We start from the raw sequence: 18,416 nt of genomic DNA, 5'->3' as shown, positions 1-18,416 counted from the left end.
CTGATCCCCCCCTCCCTGATCCCCCCCTCCCTGATCCCCCCCTCCCTGATCCCCCTTCTCATCCCCCCCTCCCTGATCCCCCTTCTCATCCCCCCCTCCCTGATCCCCCCTTCTCATCCCCCCTCCCTGATCCCCCTTCTCATCCCCCCTCCCTGATCCCCCTTCTCATCCCCCCCTTCTCATCTCCCCCCTCCCTGATCCCCCTTCTCATCCCCCCTCCCTGATCCCCCTTCTCATCCCCCCTCCCTGATCCCCCTTCTCATCCCCCCCTTCTCATCTCCCCCCTCCCTGATCCCCCTTCTCATCCCCCCCCCACTGATCCCCCCCCACTGATCCCCCCCCTCCCTGATCCGATCCCCTTCTCATCCCCCCTCCCTGATCCCCCTTCTCATCCCCCCTCCCTGATCCCCCTTCTCATCCCCCCCCCCTGATCCCCCTTCTCATCCCCCCCCCTGATCCCCCTTCTCATCCCCCCCCCTCCCTCCCTCCCTCCCTGATTTTTCTCTCGCCTCCTCCCCTTCAGTCTCTAGTGTCTCTCTCTTCCCCCCCCCCTTCAGTCACCATTGTGTCTGTCTTCCCCCCTTCAGTCTTTAGTGTCACTCCTCCCTTTGGTCTGTCTCTGCAGCTGAGAATTTTCTATGTGCTAAACTGTTCCTTATAAAGTGTTAGTTAGGATCAATCCCTTCGGTCGCTGTGTCTGTTAAAATCTCATTTGCTCGCACAATTTGACATTTAACGTTTTTAAAAAAAAATATACCGCTTCCAAATATTTGTGACAAAGAAATCCGAATGTGATGTTGTCCAATCTGCCCAAATACCCAAATCCCGAGTGGCAGCTCGTTTGCCAGCTCCGGGCTCTGCTGAAAGATTGACAGATCCACAGAAAGCAGAAGGAAAAAACAGATTGAAACACAATCGCGCTTTTCCGATGATTAGTGCGGACATTAGTGTCAAGCTTTTAAATTATTTTTTTGGTCTTCAGACCAAAAGGGGAATTCCCATTTCTGGAAGCTTGTGGGGTAATTTTAATGCACGAGTTTGAGAAGATTTTCCGAATAAGATTTTCCCTCCTTACAAAAAAAAAGTTTGCCCAAACTATAGTATAATGTAGTGAAAAGTGTTTTGCTTTAAATCCTGTGTAGCGCACATAATACACACCGCGCTTGTAAATAGACAGTCTTAAGTATTCAGTGCAAGCATCTGATAACAAGGAAAATGAATAGGGATCTGGTTCAAATAGTTTACCCCTAGGGGATTTTTAATATATAACCACATTGGGATGTTCCAAGTATAATTACCAAATAATGACTGCGACATTCCAGTACTTTTATCTGCAGGGTTGCAACTTTAATCTGCCTGTATATTGTGCAATAAGCCCCGAACAGAGTTCGAAACCCCATTTAAAAAAAAAATCAGCTGTTCAGCTCGTTTCACGGGGGAATCTGCAACAGCATGGGGAGGGGGGGAGTTATATTTCCAAACTCGAAAGTGCCCTGGTGTCATTGCTGTGGGCGCAATGGTTGCGAAATAGATTGCTGGACCGATTTAAAACCCTGGAGGGGGGTTAGACTGTCTTGGAATGTTTGAAATACCGTGGTATTGTTAACCACTGACACAAGTTCGCAACGTGTTTACTTGGGTAAACAGCTTCTGCTGCATATGCGAGTGTCAATAGAGATCTTGACTAGAGAGAGACAGCATAGAAGGAGGCCATTCGGCCCATTGTGTCTGTGCCGGCTCTCTGAAAGAGCTATCCAATTAGTCCCACCCCCCGACTGCTCTTTCCCTCACAGCCTTGCAAATTTTTCCTTTTTACATACAGATCCTCTGTACCTTTTAAAAGTTTGTTATGGCCAAAAAGAAAGAGGGTTATTGCAATATGACACAATATTAGCAACCATTTTGATAGCGTAAACGTGAATATGGCATAATATTTTGTAACAAATTAAGGGGGAATCTTTAATTTTAGATTTTTAAAAATAATGAAACAAATGGTATGTACAAGCCTGATGCAGTAAAGGGGGGGGGTGGGGGAATCAACCGCCTTATTTGTCCGTAACATTTTATTTGCAATTGTAATTCTTTAATAAATGAAAATGTGCATTCTGCACCGTAGTAATTCCGATGTATTCCAATATTTATGCATATTTGTTTTCTTCTGAAATAGTTATTGAAAGTTGAAGTGAAGGGAATGGATGTGACGTGATCACGCTTGGCTGGAAATTTTATTGCTAATCTCTCAGTGGAATGCTGTTGTGATGAGGTTGATTCATCGGAGACCTGCCTCGGACTGAAGCTTGGAAAACGAACGAGACAAAATGGACGAATCGGTTTTACTGGACCTGCTGGAGTGTCCTGTGTGCTTGGAGCGGCTCGATGCCACGGCCAAAGTGTTGCCGTGCCAGCACACCTTCTGCAGGCGCTGCTTGCAAGGGATCTTGAACTCCAGGAGCGAGCTGCGCTGCCCAGAATGCCGGACGTTGGTGGACTGCGGCGTCGACGAGCTCCCCACCAACATCTTGCTGGTCCGACTGCTCGACGGCATCAAACACCGGCCGAGGAGGTCTGGCAGCAGCAGCGTCAACGGCAACAGCGGCATCAACGGTACCGTCAGGATACAAGGCAACGGGGCCATCACGACTGCAAATTGTGGCACCGCGTTGCGGGAGCTTCAGAGCACTCACCGAGTGCAGGCACGTAGCCCCCCGGTCAGGGTAGGTGTATGGTTGGTCTTTACGTGCATTTTATGTCCAGGGCAAAAGAAAACTGTCATTCTGATAATGTGAATACAATTGTTTAGTTAAAGCATTGAGGAATGAGTGTGTTTGCATGTTGAAAATTTAACATTCCTTAATTATTTTAATATTGGAATGTCACTTGTGAACTTTTCCTTATTGCGTATTGAGACGATAGCAAGTAACTGAACATATTATTATTCAGAAGCAATTTTCTACAAAAAAAAGTTTAACCAAGCACTGCTGGTTTAAAATGTTTGTTCAAAATGGCTCTGGTGTTCGTCAACAGCTTTACCACACTGGGTCTCCATATTATAAGAAGGTTATAGAGGCTGTGGAGAAAGTGCATAAAAGATTTGCAAGGATGATATCAGAACTGAGAGGTTATAACTATCAGGAAAGACTGAACAAGCTGGGGCCCTCTCTAGAAAAGAGAAGGCTGACAGGTGACCTGATTGAGGTCTTTAAAATTATGAAGGGGTTTAATAGGGTAGATGTGGAGAAGATGTTTCCACTTGTTGGGGGGACCAAAACTAGGGGCCATAAATATAAGATTGTCACCAATAAAGAATTCAGGAGGAACTCCTTTACCCAGAGAGTGGTGAGAATGTGGAACTCGCTACCACAAGGAGCAGTTGAGGCGAATAACATAGATGCATTTTGAAGGGGAAGCCAGATAAGGACATGAGGGTGAAAGGAATAGAAGGATAGGGTTAGATGACGAGGGATGGGAGGAGGTTCGTGTGGAGCATAAACGCTGGCATGGACCGAATGTTTCTGTGCTGTAGATGCTATGTAATTCTATGCAACTCCAGTGTCTGTATCTCTGGCTCTGGTGCATGCACACCTTTAGTTTAGTTCCACCTCTATGTGGCTCTGAGCACCTAAACTTTGGGTAGGATGTCCCCTGAGCATTTTGCTGCTTTATCTAGCTGCAGTATGATTTTAAGCCAGGCAGTGCCCTATTTACATCGGCTGACTGGCACTGCAGTGCCCCTGCCCAGGAGAATGTTCTGCACTTGCACAGCAACACATGTGCAACCCTTCTCTTGTGGAAGCTTCAAATTTAAATATTTAGAGAGCTTTGTTGGCAGTTTCCATCTTGTCTAAACATTTGCATTAACTCCCTGTCGGTTTAAGTTGTACCCAAAAGGTCCAAGGGATGGACTTCCCCCCGCACCCCCCCCCGGCACTTTATGAACTGTTTGATGCTAGAGTTACAACTCTATGCAAACCCGTGTTGTGAGACCGCTTTGCTGTGCAGTCAGGTCGCGACCCGATTTATACTGTGACTTGAGCATCGCTGAGAAGTTGAAATCTCTCCAGAGCAGTGCTGAAGTTGCAATATAGACACCCTTTCACAGATCGGGTTGTTGCAGCCTTATTCCAGATTGTTAAGCACCCCCCCCCCCGTTTATGGTACAGTTAATTGAACTGAAAGACGCAGCTGCTATTCTTTTCCAGTTTATCTTGCACGAACAGAGAAATATAATTTATAATTCAGTGTCTTTTAAGTAAAGCTATGAACATCAAATTAACAAAATTGCAGCTCATAAATGCAGCAAAGGTCAATGATGTAGCCTGACTCCTCACTAAATGTTAATGCGTGTGTCTTATGGCACTAGCTATCAGATGGTTAATAGTAGACTACTTAGCCCACTGGGAACTGTGCACTTAAGCTCGTGTAAAAGCCAAGGGTAGCTTGCAGCTGCCAAGCTCTGGTGTGTTGAGGTGATTCGCTAAAGATGTGAGACACACAGTATTTGAGCGCTGCTACACTCAAATTGATGCTTATCACTGCCACAGTTTAAGTGTGTCTGAAACATTTTTTTTTGGAGTTGCAGAGTTTAAGATGTACTAATGAATATTGTAACCGGTATATACGATCCAATGAGGACAGTGACTCAGTCTCTCATACTTAGAGTATATGTATGCCAAGGTTTGCATTTTTTTAGTGAGATGGCTCAAAGGCGTCGTTCAATTACTGCACCAGCACCTGCTTCAGTGGAGCTTTGAAACTCCAGTTAAATGGCTCCACCCTTTAATTAATCTGAAAGAGCTTAGTAGCCCTGACCTCACTGCTAAGATGAAATGACTGTGTTCCAGAAACATAGTACCTCCCTGTTCATTTTGTGCAGGTAAAATGATTAATTCAGAATTAAGTTATTTTGCGAGCCATTCCGAGACTTAGTATTGTGCAAACAGACGTTGAAAATTCCTTTGGTCTGAGTAATTCCTGTGTTTTTTTTTGTCTAGCCCTGATGAAAATATTTCCCTGACGTCCAGAGGGTGTGGGGAAATATCCTAATGGGGTTGTGCCAATAGCTGGAAAGCATTCTCTTTATCCTCTTTGTAATCAGCATGTATTGTGGAATCTGTGCTTGCATTAATTGATTTAATCGTTTGTACGAGCCTAGAAATTACCATTGCAATATTAACGCACGAATGACTAATATCCTATGTTGGTGCTATCAGAATGGAGGTATTAACCCATTCATTTTAAGCACCTCTGTTAAAATAGCAGGCAGAATAATGTTATATGAACAATTTAAGCATCTGAGCACTAATATCGCCAACAGTAATTTCTAGATTGCAGTGTTTTATTGGCAGAAATTGAGTACTGCAGCAGTGTGCTATTAAAGGCAGTCACCAGTGGAAGATTCACAATACTTCTGCAGGTCAAGCCGCTGTAGTACAAAGGACCCAGCATCCCAAGACCTCCACTTAAAGCTGAAAGCTTAGAGCAGGATTCACTTCCTTTTTAGCACCTGGAATCGGGGCGGTTTGTGTTTGGAGATTGCAGTCCCCTGTATGATTGCTGCCCCTTGGGAGTCTGCTTCACAGTGTATAGGTGCTTTTACCTTTACAAACCACAGTGGATGGGAAACGTGTGATTCTCACCATCGTTAGTCACGCACATTTGCCTTGTTCCAGCAGCAATGGAGACTCGCGTGTGTATCTACCCAGCACCTGTTGGAGAATGGTGCTGGGTGGCAGTGTGAATTGGAGATGATCAGTTCTGGGGTGTGAAATTTAAAAGTCTATTTTTTTTCAGTTGCCATAAAACTACAATTTGTTTCTGAAACCCCGGCAGGATTCTCCCTCGGAAAAATCCAATCTTGTGGGAGGCTGGGTGTAACGGTAATTCTCTCTTCTTAACATTCACTCCAGGTAATGCTTTCTGGAAATCTCGGCTAGATTAAACATGCTCATAGCACTTCCACAATCTGCTGCAGTCTGAACCTGTCAAAATGGCCCGCTGATGATTTAAAAAGCCCTGTGGCACAGTGGTTTCAAAAAGGAAGGCCAGGTGGTGAATTTGAAAGGCAGTGGTGGCAGTTCAGTCTTAAACCAAAATCTCTGCCCTCGGGTTTTGGATCATTTTCTTGTCTTTTAAAAAAAATGTTCAAGCACTGACAGGTGAGACATACTTGTTGTGGCCATTATTGGCAACTTGTGCAGGTGTGTTGACTGCTTGGGTACATCTTGAGTTTATGTAATTAAATTGGTAAATTTCCAGAAATGAAATTCTTGTTTTGTTGCTATAGTTACCAAATGTGAAGCGTTTGTGCGATACCTGCATATCAATTTAGTGGTTTCAGAATCAATGCAGCGCAGAATCTCTTCGCAAGAAATACTGACGTTTTAAATGTCTACACAACAACAAATTGCATTTATATAGCGCCTTTAACATAGTAAAACATCACAAGGCATTTGACGAGCATTATCAAACAAAATTTGACCCCAAGCCACACAAGGAGATATTAGGACAGGTGACCAAAAGCTTGTTCAAAGAGGCAGGTTTTAAGGAGAGTCTTAAAGGAGGAGAGAGAGGTAGAGAGGCGGAGAGGATTAGGGAGGGAATTTCGACCTTGGGGCCGAGACAGCCTGTAGGCACGGCCGCCAGTGGTGGAGCGATGAAAATCAGGGATGTGCGAGGCCAGAATTAGAGGAGCACAGAGATCTTGGAGGGTTTTTGGGCTGGAGGAGGTTACAGAGATAGGGTGGGACGAGGCCTTGGATGGATTTCAAAACAAGGATGAGAATTTTCAAATCGAGGCGTTGCAGAACCGGGAGCCAATGTAGGTCAGCAAGCACAGGGGTGATGGGTGAGCGGGACTTGGTGCAAATTAGTTAACGGGCAGCAGAGTTTTGGATGAGCTCAAGTTTATGGAGGATGCAAGGTGGGAGGTCAACCAGGAGAGCATTGGAATAGTCAAGTCTAGAGGTAATAAAGGCAGGGATGAGGGTTTCCGCAGCAGATGGGCTGAGGCAGGGGCGGAGACGGGCGATGTTATTCAGGTGGAAGTAGGTGGTTTTGGTGACAGATGGTATAAGTCTTTAAATTTACAGATTCTATACATTTATTGTCCCTTTCTTAAAAAAAATATTTTCTTCACTCTTTCAGTTGGGTAACAATTAAAGTGTATCACAAGCTTTGCTGATAATCCACTTTTAGAATCTGCACACTCGTTGACTATTTACTTTTTCCTTTTTCTCCCCCCGTTTTTCACATCTGACTCTTCCCTTTACAGTGCATGTCGACAGTCTGTTCAGTCTCGGCATCACAGCAGAAGCTCATCCTTGTCTTCACCTGGTGCCGACACAGTTTCCAGTCCAAGGACAGGAACTCTTGCTTCCTTTCTCCGCACTCCCCATAAAATCCCAGGGGAGCCTAGGCTAAATGCAGTGCACCTGCTGTTGCAGTTTAGCACAGATTGAAACTGGGCCCCCAGGACCACAAAAGAGTAATCCATTTATTCAGAGAGCCATCGAACTTGAGGAGGTAACTTTTTTAAGACCTCATTCATTAGAGTGACTACATGTTTCTACAAAATAGTCAGAGTCAAGCATCTCCTGATAATTGGATTGGCTGAATGCCGCTGGCTTTGAAACTGAGACCCACATAAAATCATAGAATCGTTACAGTACAGAAAGAGGCCATTCAGCCCATTGAGCCTGTGCCAGCTCTTTGTAAGAGCAATCCAGTTTGTCCCATTCCCCCGCTCTTTCCCTGTAGCCCTGCAAATTTTTTCCCTTCAAATATTTATCCAGTTCCTTTTTGAAAGCCACGATTGAATTTGCATCCACCACCCTTTCAGGCAGCGCATTCCAGATCATAACTACTTGCTGCGTTAAAAAAAAAGTTTTTCCTCATGTTACCTTTGGTTCTTTTGCCAATCACCTTAAATCTGTGTCCCCTGGTTCTCGACCCTTCAGCCAATGGGAACAGTCTCTCTTTATTTACTTTATCTAAACCTGTCATGTTCACCTGCAGCAAATGACTTGAAATTGCTGGATCACTGAGGTATTCAAAGGCACTCTAAAGTGACAAAGCTAGCTGCATTTTTACAGGTAGTGAGTCTGGTTGCATGCTTTGTCCAAAAGGTTTGTGAAACAAGACTGTTTTAAGTAGCTGAACATTTCTCTAAACAGTCATGAGTTAGTTGTGCAAATAAATTTGTTACCAAGGGCACTGTTTTCCGTTGGTGTGAGGCACAATCCATGGCTCCTTATTGCATAAACAATGGAAATGGAAATCTTGAGTCATGTAAATAATTTCCTTACAGGAGGAATGGTATATATCATTGAACGACCAGAGCAAAGGTGGAGAAAGAAGTCCTTTAAATATATGGGAATCAATAATTTTAGATTCAATAGGTTTTTTTTTGGTTTCACATCTGAGAGTGAGTCCTTGAAGCTGGAACTCCATCTTTTAAACACAACCAGGGATTTCCCTCCACATTCATAGATCCACTTTTTTCTCTTCGAGCTCCATAGTTTGTTTCCACTCTTGCTAGCTGTTCAGAGCAAGTAACGGTGGGCTAACCTGAAACGTGCCCATCCAAAAAGGAAGAGTGGCCATTTTTAGGAAAAAGTAACATGAACAGTATATTATGGCGAAAGCTGCTGCAACAAGCTACTGTGGAATTGCAAGTCTTGCCCTCTTTTTGTTGAATGGTGACTGAGTATTGGTGGTGACTTTGAATGAAAAAAAAATCTATTGTAGAAATAGATCAAATGGAATAAACGTTTTACCCTGCGGATGCAGTAATTGTTAGGCTGTCATGAAGCTTCCAGTCAATATTGCTCATCTTGATTTGAGCAGATAATGATTGTATCGCTTCTTGTATGTTAATGTGAAGCAGTAAGGATCTGAAGGTGATGTGTTCTTCTCGGACCTAAACAGAGCAAATTTATCTCGTATTACTAAGCACTTCTTTATAACTGTGTAGATAATGGCAGCACTTAAAAATAAAATAACATTTCAAGGCACCACATTAACAGTTGTCCATTTGCCTAAACCAACTTTTATTTCTTTTGTGGCCAACCATCTTCTTTCTCCACCCGTCTTGTTCACTCCCTTCTGGTACATAGGAACAGGAGTAGGCCATTCAGCCCCTCATGCCTGCTCCTCCATTTGATAAGATCATGGCTGATCTGTGATCTAGCTCCATATACCTGCCTTTGGCCCATATCCCTTAATACCTTTGGTTGCCAAAAAGCTGTCTATCTCAGATTTAAATTTAGCAATTGAGCTAGTATCAATTGCCGTTTGCGGAAGAGAGTTCCAAACTTCTACCATCCTTTGTGTGCCAGGTGTGCCCCAACACTCCATCCTTGTTTCCTCCTATTCATAATCTATACGATACTCCTCGGCAACATCCTTCACAAGCGTGGTGGGGTCAGCTTTCCCATGTGTATTGATAACAGCCAATTCTATCTCTCTTCCACCTCATTGACACTGAGACTGTTGCTGTAGTACATGACTATCTGTCCCAACATCAAGCCCTGGATGAGCCAGTTTCTTACAGTGGAGACTGAAACCATTGTGTTCAGCTCTGGCTGTGACTCCATCAAACTTCCTGGCAAATCGTGTTTAACTAACTTGTTTGAGTTTTTTGATGAGGTAACGGAGAGGGTGGATGAAGGCAGTGCAGTTGATATCGTGTATATGGACTTTCAAAGGGTGTTTGATAAAGTACCACATAATTGGCTTGTCAGCAAAATTGAAGCCCATGGTATTAAAGGGGCAATGGCAGCATGGATACAAAATTGGCTAAGTGACAGGAAACGGAGAGGTGGTGAACGGTTGTTTTTCAGACTGGAGGAAGGTATACAGTGGTATTCCCCAGGGATAGTTAATAGGACAGCTGCTTTTTTTGATATATATTAATGACTTGGACTTGGGTGTACAGGACACAATTTCAAAATTTGCAGATGACACAAAACTTGGAAGTGTAGTAAACAGTGAGGAGGCTGGTAATAGACTTCAAGAGGACATAGACAGGCTGGTGGAATGGGTGGACACATGGCAGATGAAATTTAACGCAGAGAAGTGCAAAGTGATTCTTTTTGGCAGGACGAACAAAAAGAGGCAATATAAACTAAATGATACAATTCCAAAGGGGGTGCAGGAACAGAGAGACCTGAGGGTATATATGCACAAATCTTTGAAGTTGGCAGGACAGGTTGAGAAGGTGGCTAAAAAGCACACGCGATCCTGGGCTTTACAAATAGAGGCATAGAGTACAAAAGCAAGGAAGTTCTGTTGAACCTTTATAACACGCTGGTTCGGCCACAACTGGAGTATTGTGTCCAATTCTGGGCACCGCACTTTAGGAAGGATGTGAAGCAGAAAAGATTTATTAGAATGGTTCCAGGGATGAAGGACTTCAGTTACATGGATAGAATGAAGAAGCTGGGGTTGTTCTTCTTAGAGCAGAGACGGTTGAGCGGAGATTTGATAGAAGTGTTTAAAATCATGAAAGATTTAGATAAAGCAAATAAGGAAAAACTGTTCTCCATTGGTGGAAGGGTCACAGATTTAAGGTGATTGGCAAAAGAACCCAAGGTAAGTTGTTATGATCTGGAATGCGCTGCCTAAAAGGGTGGTGGAAGCAGATTCAATCGTGGCTTTCAAAAAGGAATTGGATAAATACTTGAAGTGAAAAAATTTGTAGGAGTGGGGGAATGGGACTAACTGGCATGGGCCAAATGGCCTCGTTCTGTGCTGCAACCATTCTATGATTCTACTATTCAGGCTAAACCAGGTGGTGCACAAATGCAAGCTGAGATTTCAATAGAGCCAGCTCGCCATCAAACATACCGCCTTCCACTTTCATAATTGACTACCTATGCCTTTCCTTAACCCCCCCACTGCTGCTGAAACCCTCAACCTTGCTTCTATCACTTCCAGTGTACTCTTGCTCGCTTACTCCAACAACACTCAAGAAACTTGACACCATCCAGGACAAAGCAACCACCCTAAACATTCGCTCCCTCCACTGCTGGCGCACCGTGGCTGCAGTGTGTGCCATTTACAGGATGCACTGCAGCAACTTGCCAAGGCTTCTTCGACAGCACCTCACAAACATGCGATCTCTACCACCTAGAAGGACAAGGGCTGCAGGCACCTGCAACACCACCTGCACGTCGTTCCCCCTCCAAGTCACACACCATCCTGACTTGGAAATATATCGCCATTCCTTCATCTTTGCTGGGTCAAATTCCTGGAACTCCCTACCTGACTGCACTGTGGGAGAACCTTCACCACACAGACTGCAGTGGTTCAAGAAGGCAGCTCACCACCACTTTCTCAAGGGCAATTAGGGATGGGCAAGAAATGCCAGCCTCGCCAGCGACGCCCACATCCCATGAACGAATTTTAAAAAACCATTATCACCCTTAAATAACTCCATTTAATCCAGGACTCTCTGATTTGAGTTCTCTTGCACAAAGTCCTACACTTACATTAGCCACATTCTCACCGATTGTGACCCAGCAAATTGATTTCATTATCCTTGTCCTTGTCTTCAAATCATTTCCACAGCTCGGTCCACCCCTACTTAAAGAAATATCTTCAACCATGTATCTGAACTTGTACCCTCCAAACCTCTGATTTCTGCTTATTTCCTGTCTCCTCCATTCCATTATCTGAAGACCACTCTTTCAGCTATTATCCCTTGTCCTCTAGGACTTTCTTATAAACTACTCTGTCCCTGCCTTTAAAAGCCCTCTTTTAAAAAAAAAACGACCTCTTGGAATACGCATTGGTCTCCATGCCTCCCCAAATTCCCTAATTTCTTCTCGCCCCTCCCCCCTTGAGTGCTCTTGAGATGCTCTTCCACTTGAGGAGTAATGTATAAATGCAAGTTTTTCTTTGTGACATTTGCCCGACGAGGCTATGTGACTCCAGGTTTATTTCTGCCCTGAGGCTTGGCTGATTTAAGGGCTTTTTCCCCCTCCTTCACTCTGATAAAAAAAAAAGTGAGTGATTTGATTGTGATTACTCATCGTCAGCCTTGTTGAGCACGAAGAAGTTGGAAGAAATTTAGTGCTTCATTATCATACTCTGATACAAAATTGGACAATGTGCTGCTGTCTGGTTTTATTTCAGTCTGTACATTCGAGAAAATAGCTCATTATTATCGGTGGTATATTGTCTTTTCACACAAAATGCGGTGCTGTTGAATGTCACGACACAAGATAAGTTGATGCAGTTTCTTCGTGCTCAGTTGATGAGTCCATTAGTCTTTGTGGTATGTAATGTGATAATACTCGAGGAGCTTTTTTGTATTGTACGGCAATACAAGAAATCATTTTTCTTGTTTTTCTTTACAAAGGCTGTAGATAATTTTTTTAACACCAGATTAGCTTTGGGAGTCATCCAGTCTACTGTAATTTGTAGAATCAAGAAATTAAAGCGTGTCAAACGATCAAAATTTTTCTACACCAGAACTCTTACCTTTGAGTGTTAGCTTGACTCAGTGGGCAGCACTCTCACACCCAAGTTATAAGGTTTGTGCGTTTTAAGCCCCACACCAGGACTCGAGCACAAAATCTAGGCTGATGTTTTAGTGCAATATTGACACCGTCTTGCATTGGCTGAGGCGATAGAATCAAGGCCGTGGTCTGCCTGTCCCTGTGGGTCAGGTGGATGTTCAAGGTCTCTTCCCACCCCACCCAACCCCATGACATTATTGAAGAGGAATAGAGTGCTCTCCAGTTGTCCGGCCCAACGTTCCCCTCTCAACCAATGCCACCATATACAGTTAAATTTGCAATTCATCTCGTTGCTCTTGGGATCTTGGTGTGCACAAAATGGCTGTTATGTTTCCTTGTGTGACATCAATGGCCGCACTTTAAGGTGACTTATTGTATGTGAAGTGCTTTGATATGTTTCTGACAGACCTGTTAAGGCAATATGTAAATGCAAATCTTTGTTTTCTCTTTTTCTCCCCTGTTAACTCAGTGGTTAAATGAATTTTGTGGTGTCGTACTGAGGCATAAAGACCAGGAGAGTACCAGGTCTAATTAAATCTATTATTATTTAGTCAGTCTCAGCTGATATGGTTCAGATGCTGCAATTGGCCTCAGCATCTTTGGACTTTGACCTCCGGTAGAAATGCACATTTGTTACAGTGGCTGTATTTAGGTTCCACAGTTAATTAGCTCGTTGGGACTTTGTGTCTCCCTTCGAAGAATCACCACAAAGGTGAGGTAGCAGAGCACTGTTACCAACTAACAAAAATTGACCCCAGCATGAATAATCGCATTGAAGAGAACCGAAGGAACAATCCTTTCTGTACTCTTGCCAAATGTGTGTGTAGCATTGAGACACGATGGCTGCAAACTGGAGTGTCTAACCCTTTATAAAACAAAACAAATGGAATAGGCAGGTGTGTTCAAGATGCACTTTTATTGGCGAATACTGAATGCCTTGTGGATAGGATTACAAAAAAAACAAGTTCCTATGAGAGATACAGATGTCCCAGCCATTTTATTTTTAAATGGTTCTGTATTACTGTGAGGAATAGTTCATAAAACAGAGCACAAGCTGCTCAAGCCTGCAATATACTAGAAACCTGCTGGGAGAGATGGTCTAATTTGGCCGGTTTTAGATTATATTTGGAAAGGTGCAGCCAGAGGATTTGTGGGGCGCACTGGCGTTTATAAGGATGCATGTGGGTATGTAACCCTTTTATTGGTAAACGCTCATTATTGTGGCACAGGGATACAGTCTGAGAAATTGGCCTTTACTACAAGGTGATTGAAAAGAAGTCTTCAGTAAGTTATATTTTATTAAGGGAGGCAGTTGAACCTGAGCATATTAATGGGGGGGGGGGGGGGTGTGTGGGGAAGAGAATAGATTTTTATAAAAATGTTTCACAGGATCTGACTTGTTCAGGCTCCCCTGCCCCCACACACACAAAAATCCCATAAAATATAAAAGGTCCATTGTGTTCGAAGCTGAGATGAGCGATTTAAAACAAATCCAGGTGGATTTAGGCTCCGTGATTTGATGCCTTGCACTGGTTTAACATGACTTCAAACTGTTTGTATTGAACCTGGTTTGTACTTAAAATCTCAAGTACAGCATAAGCGCAGCAAATGAATAAGTCGTCGTTAACGAGGAGCAGAAACCTAGAATTATTCAAGATTTTTTCTTCTTCCTGGCATTGCAGAACTTCCTGCAGTGATTAAACACCTCAAGAAAACCCATTGCTGAAGCAGCTGGTGTCACAGCAGGAAATGAAGGACAAATTGCCTCCTTTAAACTGTGGTGTAAATGGAATGCCATTTGTTTCTGTGCATGGCTGCTTCAGTTATCTTCCATTCTGAGCTGATCTCAGTGGTGGTCCCTTTGATACAAAAGTGAAAAAACTCACTTTAACAACAGCAACATTTATATAGCGCCTTTAACGTTGTAAAACATCCCGAGGCGCTTCACAGGAGTGTAATCAGACAAAATTTTGACACCGAGCCACATAAGGAGATATTAGGACAGGTGACTAAAAGCTTGGTCAAACAGGTAGGTTTTAAGAAGAGACATAAACGAGGGTGGAGAGGTTTATGGAGGGATTTTCAGAGCTTGGGGCCTAGACAGCTGAAGGCAAGGTTGCCAGTGGTGAGGCGAAGGAAAGCTTTTGGTCACCATGTGGCTTGGCATCAAATGTTATCTGATAACGGTCCTCTGAAGCACCATGGGCTGTTTTACTACATTAAAGGTGCTTCGTACCAGCAAGCGAAGGCTGGTTGGGATCAGAAACCTTGATTTCTGATGGCCATTAAACTCCCAATTCTGCATTGCCAAATGGTACTGGCGTTTATAGAATCACAGAATCATAGAAAATTTACGGCACAGAAGGAGGCCATTCGGCCCATCGTGTCCGCTCCGGCCGAGAAACGAGTTACTCGGCCTAATCCCACTTTCCCGCATTTGGTCCGTAGCCCTGCAGGTCACGGCTCTTCAGGTGCACATCCAGGTATTTTTTAAATGAGTTGAGGGTTTGTGCCTCTGTCTCTCTCAGGTAGTGAGTTCTGGACACCCACCACCCTCTGGGTGAAACAATTTTTCCTCATTTTTGCACGAATCCATCTAGCAATCACTTTAAATCTATGTCCCCTGGTTATTGACCCCTCCACTAAGGGAAATAGGTCCTTCCTATCCACTCTATCTAGGCCCCTCATAATTTTGAACACCTCAATCAAATCACCCCTCAGCCTCCTCTGTTCCAAGGAAAACACCCCAGCCTATCCAATCTGTCATCATAGTTAAAATTCTCCCATCCTGGCAACATCCTCATAACTTCTCCTCCACGCCCTCTCGAGTGCAATTACATCCTTCCTGCAATGTGGTGACCAGAACTGTGCGCAGTACTCAAGCTGTGGCCTAACTATTGTTTTATACAGTTCCAGCATAACATCCCTGCTTTTATATTCTATGCGTTGGCTAATAAAGGAAAGCATTCCATATGCCTTCCGAACCACCTTATCTACCTGTCCTGCTATCTTCAGGGATCTGTGGACATGCACTCCAAGGTACCTCACTTCCTCTACATCTTTCAGTATCCTCCCATTTATTGTGTATTCCCTTGTCTTGTTTGCTCTCCCCAAATGCATTACTTCACACTTCTCCGGATTGAATTCCATTTGCCACTTTTCTGCCCATCTGACCAGTCCATTGATATCTTCCTGCAGTTCACAGCTTTCCTCCTCACTTTATGTCATCCACAAATTTCTTAATCATGCCCCCTACGTTTAAGTTCTAATCGTTAATGTATATCACAAAAAGCAAAGGACCTAGTACCAAGCCCTGCAGCACCCCACTGGAAACAGCCTTCCAGTTGCAAAAACACCCGTTGATCATTACCTTTTGCTTCCTGCTACTGAGCCAATTTTGGATCCAATTTGCCACATTCCCTTGGATCCCATGGGCCTTTACTTTATTGACCAATCTGCCATGTGGGACCTTGTCAAAAGCCTTGCTAAAATCCATTTAGACTACATCAATTGCCCTACCCTCATTGATCCTCCTTGTCACTTCCTCGAAAAATTCAATCAAGTTAGTCAGACACAACCTCCCCTTTACAAATCCGTGCTGACTGTCCTTGATTTGGTTTGGTACTAAAAAAATTGTATCTGTACGTCTAGCCAGAGGTCAGTTTTTTTTTTGACTCCAAGAGCTAGCAGTTTAAAAAGGTGGTTCTGCTCACCCAATAGTTGCCCGTGGATTCAAATACTAAATTGGGATTACCAGACCGGGCGGGTTTCTACCAATACGACAAGTTAAGTCATTTCCTGTAACAGTTAGATTCAGATTGCTTTATCGGAAACCTATCACTATTTAAACAAGGCACAAATGAAGATAAAGGACTGTAATAGAACACTTTTGCTGTACTTTGAGACACTAGTATAAGATTTGGTATGAACATTGGCCAAATGTCTTCCAGCAGAAATTTGAGGGTTTCAATGTTCTGGTGTTGCCAAAAATGCTGTTTGACCTTTTCCTCTTTTAAAAATCCATATACAACTGCTATGTCATTAATCCCACCCTCCCACAACCCTCACCCTAACTTAAATAATTTCAAACTTGGTAAAATCTGACCAAACATGGATCCATACAACGTTTACAAAAGTTTTAACTTGGTGTTGTAATGGAATTGTAATGAGAATTGAACGAATTGAATCACAGCCACGTTTATTGCGTTTTGTTCAACACTTGACCACATTGAGTAGAACAGCCTGTACAAAAAGTGAACACTGTTGATTTGGCAATTAAGCTGTGGATTTGAGATTTAAAACACTGGTGTTTAATTAGCTGTCAGAACCTGAGGTGCATGGTTAGATTTAAGATTCACCTCAAAGGCATGAAATTTCTCCCTTTTTAAAAAAAACTATGTGTAGCTTTAGATCGCAGCTGTTTTTCTCCTTCGATATGGGGAAGGATGATGGTAGTAAGCAAAGATCAGGCAGGTTTGAAACACGAGTATTTGATTTTCTCAGCCAAGAAAGGTGGAAGCAGCAACCCAATCTAGTGGTTTATGCTTAAGAGCATGAAAGGAATTAGGATATCAGTGTTAGTATTTTTGTAGCAAAACTACACCGCAGTCACCTCCTGAAGGTTAAAAGGAATGTTGGCAGCGATCAGCAGCAACTGATGTTAGTACATTCACCTGTACTTAAAGATGATGAGTAGTTTTCAACGATTCACATTCCAGCCTCCTTGGCTTGATACCAAGTCTCTGATGCAGCAAGCAAGTGTCAAAGGTCGCTGGAAAAGCAGGGCACGAGTACATGTCTTTAAAGCTCAACCCTTGCATCATTGGCAACAACAGGGTTGCTGCATGTTGTATAGTTAACCATGGTGGGATGCCAGCATTGTAGCCTTGCTCCAGCAGGTTGTAAAAACTTAATCTTTTTGCACATAAATTTCCCTCCATAAACCGCTCCACCTCGCTCTCTCTCCTCCGTTAACATGTTCTTTAAAACCTACCTCTTTGACCAAGCTTTTGGTCATCTGTCTTAATATCTCCTTATGTGGCTTGGTGTCAAATTTTGTTTGGTAACGCTCCTGTGAAGCGCCTTGGGGCGTTTTACTACGTTCAAGGTGCTACATAAATGTAAGTTTTTGCAAATTCAGTGATTGCACAAAAACTGGTTGGTTGTCTGCATCAAGACCAGTTAATTTTAGGAGAGTGGCTGACTGCACGTGAGAATCCGTTGTTTACAACAGTGGAGGGGTGCAGCAGGTCCTCTGGGGAGCTACAAATACTTGGGTTTGCCTATTAAGAGCAGTGGGCTTAAAGAGACAGGCCAGTTGGGTGACAACTGTACTTCAGACCCCAGGTCACATATGAGCAGTAACACAGGAGATCTGCTACAATACAAAAACCACAAGCTTGATTGTACACGTGGGGTAATCTCAAATTTATAAAAAAAGAAAAGCTTGCATTTATATAGTGCCTTTCACTACCCCAGGACGTCCCAAAGCACTATTGAGTACTTTTGAAGTGTAGTCACTGTTGTAATGTTGGAAACATGTCAACCATGTCCCACAAACAGCGATGCCAGATTATCTGTTTTTTGTGGTTAGTTGCAGGCTAAACATTCACAACAGGACACCAGGGAGAACTCTCCTGCTCTTCTTTGAAATAGTGCAGTCGGTTCTTTTACGTCCAGCCAAGAGGGCAGATGGGGTCTTGGTTTAACATTTCATCCGAAAGACGGTACCTCTGACAGTGCAGCACACCCTCAGTACTGCACTGGGAATGTCAGCCTAGATTTTGTGCTCAGATTTCTGGAGTGGGACTTCAACCCATGACCTTGTGGCTTAGAGGCAAGAGTACGACCTACTGGGCCACGGCTGACACGTGACAACGGACAAGCCCCTGATGT

At 43.5% G+C, this 18,416-nt stretch overlaps 1 protein-coding gene across 2 annotated transcripts in view; it reads left to right on the top strand.

Moving 5' to 3' along the window:
• The window catches only part of sh3rf1 (SH3 domain containing ring finger 1), a 147,193-nt gene that overhangs the window by 1,399 nt on the left and 127,378 nt on the right, over nucleotides 1-18,416 (top strand). For both annotated transcript variants that reach the window (XM_067982470.1, XM_067982468.1), the window contains exon 2: nucleotides 2,168-2,714. In XM_067982470.1, the coding sequence (XP_067838571.1) occupies nucleotides 2,319-2,714 (396 nt within the window). In that variant the 5' untranslated portion in view covers nucleotides 2,168-2,318. The remainder of the gene's footprint in view (nucleotides 1-2,167; nucleotides 2,715-18,416) is intronic.

This window comes from Heptranchias perlo, chromosome 4 (genome assembly GCF_035084215.1).
Source record: "Heptranchias perlo isolate sHepPer1 chromosome 4, sHepPer1.hap1, whole genome shotgun sequence".
Lineage (NCBI taxonomy): Eukaryota > Metazoa > Chordata > Chondrichthyes > Hexanchiformes > Hexanchidae > Heptranchias > Heptranchias perlo.
The sequence above is the reverse complement of the archived record's forward strand: the minus strand, read 5'-3'. Positions and strand labels throughout refer to the sequence as shown.